A 10,303-nucleotide genomic window follows, 5' to 3' on the forward strand; every position below is an offset into this window, starting at 1 on the left:
ACCTACATGAAAAACTTTCTGTGAAATGGTTTGTTTTTCAACTAGGTTGTCATATACGCGGCATTTCGCAAATTGTCACATTTTAAGATTTGAGATAGAAAAAATATTCCTGAATGAAATATTTTGCTGAATTATTCTTGAAAGAGGTGTCTTTAAGCTTGGCATGACAAAATGAAAATTCTGAAATTGCCCAAAATAACTTTTGGCGCACTTTTGTTTCGCCCCGGTCCATTGTGCGTCGCTTCACCATACCATTGCTTCATGACAAGCCACCGCACACCTTACGATTGCTCCGCGACCCGATTTTTTAATAAAACGTATTAGAATTTGATATAAATATTGAATCATGGGGAATATTTTTAATGTAAAGTGTTTTAAATCATCCATGTCATCCTACGAATAACTACGTTCATATCTGTGACTGTGTTATTATCCTTATTAGAATGAAAGTAAATTTAAAATCTATTCAAATGAAAACATACTTTTCATTCACATTATCAGAAAATGAACAAAATGCAATTTGTTCCAAAATCTGATCGTGGATCAGTGGTAAGGAGTGCCTTTACGGTTACACCGACGGATTGTCTTCTATCCGGATTAAACTATCAGATTTACTCCTTTTCGTTTGGTCTGACCGGTGCATCTGTAGCAGTATAGCCATGACAGTGTGATCAAAACATTTGTGTTGAATTCAAATGAGCGTTATCATAGCTATGGTGCATTATTCTGTGGTTATGTTTACACTGCAAAAACTCCGGTATTGATTTAACACCCGCCCGGAATCTAAATATGTCCACATCAAAAAGTGTTAAACAACACCGGTTTTGGTATTAGTCTAACACCTGATAGGTTTTTATGCAACACCAGTTAGTTTTAAAACAGCATCTGTTTGATTCCAAACTGGTGTTGTTTCAATACTTCTCTGGTGTGGACATATGTAGATTCCGAGCTCGTGTTAAATCAACACCGGAGTTTTTGCAGTGTAGGCATGACAGTGTGAACAAAACATTTGTTTATGAATCAAAATGAGTTACGGTTCATTATTCTGTGATTTATGATAACGTATTCAAACTGACAATGTGTTCATATACATGGTGCACAATATATGAATCGTCACATCTACACTGTCATAATAATAAAAAGAACACTAGACACTTTCACAAGATTTATGACAACAAACTATCCACTTCAATTTGTTAACTTCATCTAAAGTTTCCTTCATACAAAGTGTGAAGAACGCAAATGTATAATTACATGTAAGAGTGTTTTTAAAAGGCTCGTTATTTTCAATCATGTATTTGTCATGAGTGTACATAGGTATGGTCTTTCCTAGATACTTAAGTTAATTATTGATCTATCAAGTAAGTTTATCACATTTACACAACATCATAAATACCCGTTTTCAAACTATACTATTACCAATATTTTAGCACATGCTTTAAATATTTTGCTAAAAAACAATAACAAATTGACCCCAAACATTTTAATTACCTCTAGAGATCAAATGGTCTGCATACAAATATTCAATATTGTATCACTAAGAATGAATATCAGGAACAGTTGACCGCACGTGAAATAACTCAGGTGCACTACTATTCTGTTGACCTTGTTGGCAGCTTCTCTTTTAAAAGCGCACATTTAAAGATTAAAAGAAATTATGAGACAATGACTTAATTAGTCTTACTTGATGTTAGATTGGTTGAACGTGTGTCAGACTTAGCCTTAGCCTTAATTACAGGTTGTGAAATGCCAGATACATTACAGGTAAGCAAAAAACGGAATACCTCCTTGAAGTTGGGATGCTTGAGACCGTAAATGATTGGGTTAAGGGTACTGTTAAATGTCATGATTGCCCCCGAATAGAGGGTGAAGATACTGGCACCAGGGATGATGAAGTTCACTCCTTGTGGGAACATACAGAGTACAAAAACACATACGACAACGAACAGGTTTTTGGTGATTTCGATCTCTCGCTTGTTGAACCGGGCGTTGGTTGACATCCCATTTCCAGTCGTGTTTTCCTTAGTGCCTTTGGGAGCCTCATCATCTTTGAATTTGGTGCGGAATGATTTAGTACTGTTCATGACGAAGTGAAGAATGAGGATGTAAAAGACCGCGGTGACAAATAAGGCTAGGACCAAGATGATGGCTTGGATGAGGACGTAGAATGCTCGTAGTGGGTTGTCATCCGTAACAGAGCATAGCCTATAGAACTCTGAATAGCCAACAGATCCTATACCAAGAGATGGAGGGGTTACCATAGCAATAAAAGATGCGATCCAGGTGATGATGGCAACGGTGATCATACTCCGGTGAGTGTTGATACCGTGGTAGCCGTGGACGGAACGGGTGATCACGTACCATCGGACGATAGCAATGGCGGTTAGCGTCAACACGCTGCAACATATAGCGGCGTAGGACATATAGACGATACCCTTGCAGACTACCTCTGGCAGTGGCCAGTCGGACTGGCTAAGCAGCATCACCACTTGTAAAGGGATGGTGAGGCATGTCATTAAGTCGGCAACGGCAAGACTGACGACTAGCACATTTGTTGGCGTCTGCAATTTCTTAGAGACCATTACGGATAGGATCACGAGAAAATTCCCTGCCATGCCCAAGAGGCTCACAAAGAGAAGCAGGGCGCTCACGATGATGCGATGTTTATACGAAACCGTCGGCAAGAGTGAAATACTCCCATTGGAAACGACATTCGTTGTTTCAAAATAAAACAATGTTACTAATTCACTAACGAAGTCGGTTCGAGCTGTAGGTGTGGTGGTGTTAACGAACGACATTGTTTTTTTTTCCAAACAAGTTGTTTTGTTGATATTAGACTTTTTATTGAACAACCCGAGAGCAAGTTCTGTAATAATCGTTATGAGTGGGAATACAATATAAATGATTGAGTGAGAAAAACTGAAGAAAAGTTATTTCTCAAGTGAATTTGATAAAGGTTGCATCACTTATTTATAGTATAACAAACTTGAGACGTACTGACATGACTGATCACATATCGATCACGTGACTTTAACACACCAGTCCTATGGCATGCATGCGATGACAGAAGTTAGGGAGAGGGAGAGGGTGGTGGCGAAGGGGCAAGGATACAAATGACGACAGTGAGCAAGAGGTGGATGATGGTTGTCATGGTTAATGGTAAATATCGAAACGGAAAGAGAGAGTTTTTAGAGAGAGAGAGGGGGGGAGTAAGGAGGGGAGGAGGAAAGAAGAGATAGAGAAGGGGAGAAAATGGAAGTGAGACAAGATGGGGAAGACAGGAGAGAGACAGTGGGAGAATGGGGAGGGAGAGAGACAATGGAATGAAATAGGAGGGCGGGAGTGAGAGAGAGACAACTTCTTGAATTTTCATCAACATGACTGAACATGCTGAAAGACCCTTTTTAGTCTTCAGCCATGATTGAATTTAGCGTTAAGACAGGGTCTCATTCACTGATGAAAATTTGATGCGTTATATTGTTATTATCGTGACCTGCATTAATGGCTTGCCGTATTCTTGGAGGAGGAGGTCGAGAGGAGTACAAATTACCAGAGACGTAATTATATTCTTCCTTTAAAAGTCACTTTGTCCATTCGCCCATAAATTAACCTTAATCACGATGGACACAGGGCATGCAGGGAGTGCATTTCAAGGTAAGTGTCGTAGCTAGCAATTATACAGTGTTGTGAATTAAGACAAATAGTGAACAAACTTATCTTTACTTTGATATAAAACAGCATTGATATTGATAAAAAAAAAAAATTCTTAAAATTGAAAGGGATAAGAGCGGGAAACCAACACGAAGTTTTAGCTTCCTATTCCAAAGGACCAAAGTATAATAATTACATTTTTATACAGGAAAATATTTAAGCACTTACAACGCGTCGAATGAATTGTAATCAAATCTCACGTTTCCTGGCGAAATCTAGAACAGTATCTAAAAAGCTATCATTTGCTTCTTTTTTAAACTGAATTAGAGGTGAGACTGTGCCATCGCTATCATTCTTTCCCATCCCGTCTTTCTCCGTCTATCTCCGTATCACACACGCGCTGTTACCAATATTCTCTCCCTTACACCATATCTACACTCTCCTCCCCTCTCTTTCTCCTCCCCTCTTCTCTCACTGCCCCTCTCCACCTCTCTCTCTTGTAGAGAAACACATATTTGCCCACTTTTTTGGTTTGTCACTCGTCCAGATGCAATGAGAGGCAATAATGTACATTAAGAAAAAGAAAATATCAGTTTAATAAATAGCTTTCAGCCATGCCAGAGAGAGAGAAACAGTAAACCTTAGTACCCTGGCTTTAAAATGATTTTATTTTCTTATTGCATTGTTTGATAACCACGATAAAGATGATGATGATGATGATGATGATGATTATGATAGCGTTTTAAGCAAAGTAGCCACTTAAGCTGGCAAATTGCTCTGCCAGTGGGCCCTGCATACCATAATAATTATTACATTTCTCCAATCTAAATGCTGAGCATGCACCTAGCAAGAAGAAAAAGTCTTCTGTATGACTTAGCCGAGGATTGAACCCATGACCTCCCTTCATGAGGCGGTCACCCTACCACTGAGCCACCATGCGCAGAAAATTCATTCTCAGCTGAAATTCCAATCATCTTCGAATTTCATTCAAAAATGGCTTTTCGTGTGTCAATATTACCCTCGCGATGTTTGGGAGAAGCTATTATTTACGCTTATTGTGAATTTTACTGTCTGGATCCACGATGTTTCTAAATGAGTGATTTTTATCCCCGAAATTCGACAAGTTAAAGTAGATTTAGATTTATTTATTTCCGTTCAACAATTTTTGCAAAATACAATCAAAGTAACAATACATATTCAATATAATAGATAATAGAGTAATACAGATAATACAGTAATAATAAAGTAACCCCGCCCCCTAAAAAAATCACTAAAAGATTTGAGGGCGATCGTTCTCCTGCAGTCATTTGAATTATAATGGTGGAATAGATGCGCAAATATACGCTTCACAAACGCCGAATATTTATTTTCTAAGCTTTGGAACAAATTTATATTATAATTCGAAGACTGGGGTCGTCAATGAGGATTGAATTATAAAAATTGTGTCCTTTTTACCGAGTAAAACTTTCATTTTGAAAATGATTATATTACGATCTAAGACAGATTGCAGGGGAAAGAGAGAGAAATCATGCTATGACAGTAATTGCCAACCCATCTATAGCAATAATATCACGAATTATTCAAATCAACCTTGGTGTGGTCTGTCTTAATGAAACTCCCCTACCTAAATCGTCATTGTTATATCAAATAATGATGTCTGCCCAGCATGTGTAACTATCTAAATTCATTCAATAAAAAGTTTGGTTTCTGATAAATAAAAGAGAACAGCCGCCGAGTTTATCAAATGAATACCGCTTTGATCAATCGGCTCCAATGTCATTTGAAGATAAATACTCTGCATTTTGTTTTCATTCTTGTCAAATCAATTACTTTGCGCTTCTTTCGGAAAAAGGCCAACCGGCACGTATGCAATATACATTTCAATATCCTTAATTGAGATATAAAAAGACGGAAAATATTGTCTAACATTCCCTGTCAAGACCTTGCCCTTTACTTAAAAAAATTATTTGTTTGTCGAACCACGCAATACATTATTCATTTAGATGTGTATCTTTATTGTATTGCTTTGCGGAATTTGAAGGGGGTTTGTGTGTGTGGTTTTGTTTTGTTTTATTTTTTATTTGGGGGGGTCACTTTTCAATAATTAGCAATTATCAGTTTTGATGTACCTCTCTTTCAATAAATTGTTTTATAAGAGAAACTTAGCTGTTAAATAGTTAAGATTAATCCCGATTAGCAGCACTCTACTATCTACTGTAGATGTGAACGGAGGAATAGCAAAGTGGCGTTCTTGATTTCGCATTTGTTTTAGATAACTATTCTTGAAAGAAATTGAATCTTCCTGTAGAATCTGGCTTCTCTTTCTAGAAGGAACACAGTGTCACGCAGAGTGATCACAGTGTGTTCACGTTGTGGACTTTTTCAAATATTATTCACACTGTTAAATGGACAAATTCAACCGTGTGAAGGCATTTTCACAATGTGTACACCTCGACAGTGCGCCTGTTTACAGCGTGTTCACATGGTCGACTATATGTGAATCAAAAGTCGACCATGTGAAATTTAAAGTGTGAAGGTGATATCATATTGTGTTTCACACTGTGCACATACAGTGACCCCCACTTTGGGACATAGGTCTTTCAGTAGGATTATTTGAGTAAAGATATACATGTGAGATACTCTGCAAAACATCTTCATAGGTTTGAACCAGATGTGGTTCATTCTACATAACAAGGTTCATGTAAAAGAAAAGAGTCCGGCATACACAGATACTGCACACACACGAAGCACGGTCTTGTCAAGGCGGCACGCATACTTTAGGGCGTTAGAAATCCGGGGAGAGGGATTGAATCGCCCCCTCCCCCCCCCCCCCCTTGAGATATTGATGACTGATTGCGCCGTTCGCCGCGGAAATTGGCATAATGATAGTTGTGCGATGTAATATACAAATGAAGATTTATTTTTATTTTTGACCAATATGAATAATGTGTTTCAATGAATTGATAATGGTAATGTATAAAATCAAATGTACTTACATATTTTGGAACCGCGTACCCGGATGACACTAGTTATGGTCTAAAAAGATTGGAAAGACCTCTATTAAAGTACAAGATAGCAAGCGACGCGGTTGAAAATTTTCGCGCGGACAATGGCGGAGGTTGGTTGGGGAGATAATGCACACAGGTATTCGCCTCTCTCATTGCCCCCCCCCCCCCATCTCTCTCTCTCTTCCTACCATTTCCCGCCCTTGCCCTTCTATTTCCTCTCTCATTTTCACTTTTCTTTTCGCCTTCTCTTCTTCCTCTCCCGTTGTCCTTTTTTTTCGCTCTTTTCCCTCTTCCCCTTCTTTGCCCGCTCGATCCCTTCCCCTTTCTTTTCTCCTTTTTCTTTCACTCTACTTTCTCGTTTTGTTATTTTCCCTTCATCTCTCTAACTATCCTTTCCTCTTTTTTTCTCTCTCATCTCCCCCTTTTCCCGTCCCGTCTCTTTTTTGTGGAGGAAGGGACATGGATCCGGACCTGAATCCATCCTGCTTTTTAACGGTAAAACCCCCAAATTAACAGTAAGGGGCTCTTTTTCTATAAAATGGATTGAAAGTTTGCGCTTTGCGGGATAGGATTGTAATTTTATGACCAAAAAATCCCTACAAGGCGCTTTTAAGATATTATAAGCCTAGAGTCCAAATATAAGACCCTTATTTGACAAGAGGTTATTTTTAACAAAGTGGGCGTAGCTCCAGTTAAAACTACACTCAAATTCAAGAGTAATTTAGTTCAAGGTCATGAAGGTAGCCTATATTATACGGGGCGCAAGTCAAAACAAAGTTTTGTTTGTGCGCCACAGAAACAATTCTCATAGTCGTGAGACGATAAATATATTCAGCTAAATTCAGAAATCAATTGCCGAAATTGACGTGAATATTTCAGCCTTGAAATGTTATTATGAAATGGAAAATTATATATGAACAACTAATTTTTGGTAATGTAAAATAGAAAGCAGTAAGAATATTCTAGAACCTTGTTAAGGGTGTGGGCAGTGGCCCCACACAGATATGAATATAATTACATCCGATATACATGTATGTATATATATATATATATATATATATATATATATATATATATATATATATATATATGGGGTTTTTTTCTTGTCATGTAATCTTCGCCTCAAATCATGTAAATAAGGCCAAAGACCGTGATGATTTATAGCATCACGATTTTCAAGACAAGAACTCTTACAAGAATACCGCAATAAAAAAATGGTATGAGTTAAGTTATACCTTGCATACCCAATATATTACGACGCTTTCCGTGTAATGAGATTTTCTTTGATATATTACTTTTAAAGCAAAACAATATAATGCAGACCAAAAATGTTTAACAAATGTTTATTCATTTTACAGTTTTATTTTCAGGAACTATAAATCAGAGTGCAAAACACTATGGACTCTTATAGCGATATATAAAACACATTGAAACTACTTTACAACACGTGTACATCGAATATTATTTTTCTATACAAAGACACAAGCGTGAGTTCAAAACCCTTTGATATAAAAGGACAAAATCAATATTTACATTTTACAAGTAATGTAAATAAAACAGTCGCCATTGGCGTAGTTATATATTATAAAGTACAGTGCACTTTACCTATTATGTTTCTCTTCAGACGACGGTGTGATCGTCTTTCAAGGATTAAAAAAAAACATGAAAACCATAACTAGAATATGGACGATTCACCTCATTCGATTTTATATCATCTCGTTTTAAAGAAAATATTCCACATGGCAATGTGTAGTGAGGCAAAAATATACTTACATTTTATCGTTTTATCGTTTAATAAATAATAATGCCTTCTAGTGTACCACGTATATCAATGTCTGAATAAATAAGCACATCAAAAAGTGACTCGACATGTACATACTACTTGAATATTGGTATAACTTAATTCATAAGAATAAAAGAGAAGTTTTTATGTTGGTGATAGTAGGGAGTTTTTCGCACGGGGACAGCCCTTACAAGGACATAGTAAATGTATTGTGCCGGTCATGACAAAACCAAAATGTCTTCATATCAATTTGTTTGCGCTCCTTTTTTGCAGTGCGTAGCGTGTTAAATTATTTCCCTATGGAGAATAATAGAAAAATACGCCTTTTTTGACGGATTTGCTAAGATATCTCCCAAACGCGTCAACAAGGTGATCTATCAAAACAGAATAGAATAGAGCAGATTCTCACCTTGAACATGATATGATTTTCATTTAATTTTAGTCAAATTAAGTTCTGTCACTTTTGAGGTTTTTGGAACCTTTCTTGATGATTTTGGAAATCCATTTGTACATGAGCCAATGGACAAGTGCAGGAAACGAAACGTTTGGTGCGACTTCACATTGTTGTAAAAAAATATATACGTCACAATAGACCCTATCAAAAAAAGACATTTTGCAGAAAATGCTGTAGATTGCGAATACCTAAGAATTATTTTGATTGGATAAAAAAAACCTCTGTCACTTTTCACATTTGCAAAAGCTTTTGCAATAATTGGTCACTATAGTTTGGCGGGTTCAGCCGATGGCATTGTGTGTACACAGTACAAACGCATAGCTAGGCAACGCAACGCGTGAAGAATTTTGCACGTTTTCATTATTCGTACAGCGACGACTTGAGTGTATGTTGGATAGGACCGTACCATTTTTGACCGGGGGTGTGCCAATGAATGCAAGTGATCAAGAAGAGTTACAAAACTGAAGGGAGTGAGAAAACAAGGAAAGTGAGAGGGAAATTTATGAAAACAAGTAATGCGAGGAAAAATGACAAGAAAAGGAGAGAAAGGAGAAGAAGTGAAAACACGCAGCTGAGTGCGCTCACGATATGTAAGTTGAACACCCCTGCACCGCAATGTAGCAGCCCGCCACTATACACGTAGATTGCCTGCACGATGCGAAGACAGCGGCGCGTATTAGTGACTGTGCGTTAAACGTCCCATTTCTATGCCTTATAAAAGGAGCGTTTTTTGTACACAACAAATTGATATGTGTCGAAAATCTATGAATCAAAACAATTTCGTCCTGGACTCACGGACAAACGCACTATTTGAAAATTTTTGTCAGCTCCAAAACTTCAGAAGATCAGCCTGTCTGGTTCACCAATTTTCGACAAAGACCTTTCAGATGTTCATCGTGATATGATTTGCATTTTCGATACATACACCGTGCTGCTTCGTTTGTTCTGCATGGCGATGCGAAAACACGCTAATAACTATGTTGACGTCAATACACTGTACTCTATACAGAAGAAGTACAACACGTTGTGTCCACTTGTCCGCATGCGCTATATGAGGGCTCGAGGTGGTTTAAGTAACCAATCGCTCAATAAACCAGGGCCTTTGGCTTTCAACGCCCATTGTATGTACTATTTGCAAATCAGAATTTGTTTTCAGAGTTTTCAGCGTCAGAGTTTCTATAGGGCGCCCCTTCCAGAAAAGTGGTAAAGTATATCCCTTATCTCTTAACCAATATTTACACCACTTTACAGCACCCAGCCACTAGTCTGGCCCAGCGGCGCGTTTTTAGTTGACAAGACTGAGAACCGAAACCCGATCTAACATTCAGCGCTTGTTAGGCTCTTCTTTCCACAGAACAGAGGCATTTGGAATACCGATGAGAGACAGAAATTAGCACGATTTTTCAG

At 37.8% G+C, this 10,303-nt stretch overlaps 1 protein-coding gene across 1 annotated transcript; it reads right to left on the minus strand.

Annotated features, from left to right (window-relative positions):
* Nucleotides 1–1,670: 1,670 nt before the first annotated feature.
* Nucleotides 1,671–2,582, minus strand: LOC121424270 (mu-type opioid receptor-like). The gene has a single exon (XM_041619898.1). The coding sequence runs from the start codon at nucleotides 2,580–2,582 to the stop codon at nucleotides 1,671–1,673; it is 912 nt and encodes a 303-aa protein (XP_041475832.1).
* Nucleotides 2,583–10,303: the final 7,721 nt, after the last annotated feature.

The sequence above is a fragment of the Lytechinus variegatus genome, chromosome 11 (assembly GCF_018143015.1).
Source record: "Lytechinus variegatus isolate NC3 chromosome 11, Lvar_3.0, whole genome shotgun sequence".
In the NCBI taxonomy this organism is placed as follows: Eukaryota; Metazoa; Echinodermata; class Echinoidea; order Temnopleuroida; family Toxopneustidae; genus Lytechinus; species Lytechinus variegatus.

Excerpts from the sequence above, each read along its gene's own strand:
- LOC121424270 (XM_041619898.1), bottom strand. The coding sequence starts at position 2,582 with ATGGTCTCTAAGAAATTGCAGACGCCAACAAATGTGCTAGTCGTCAGT.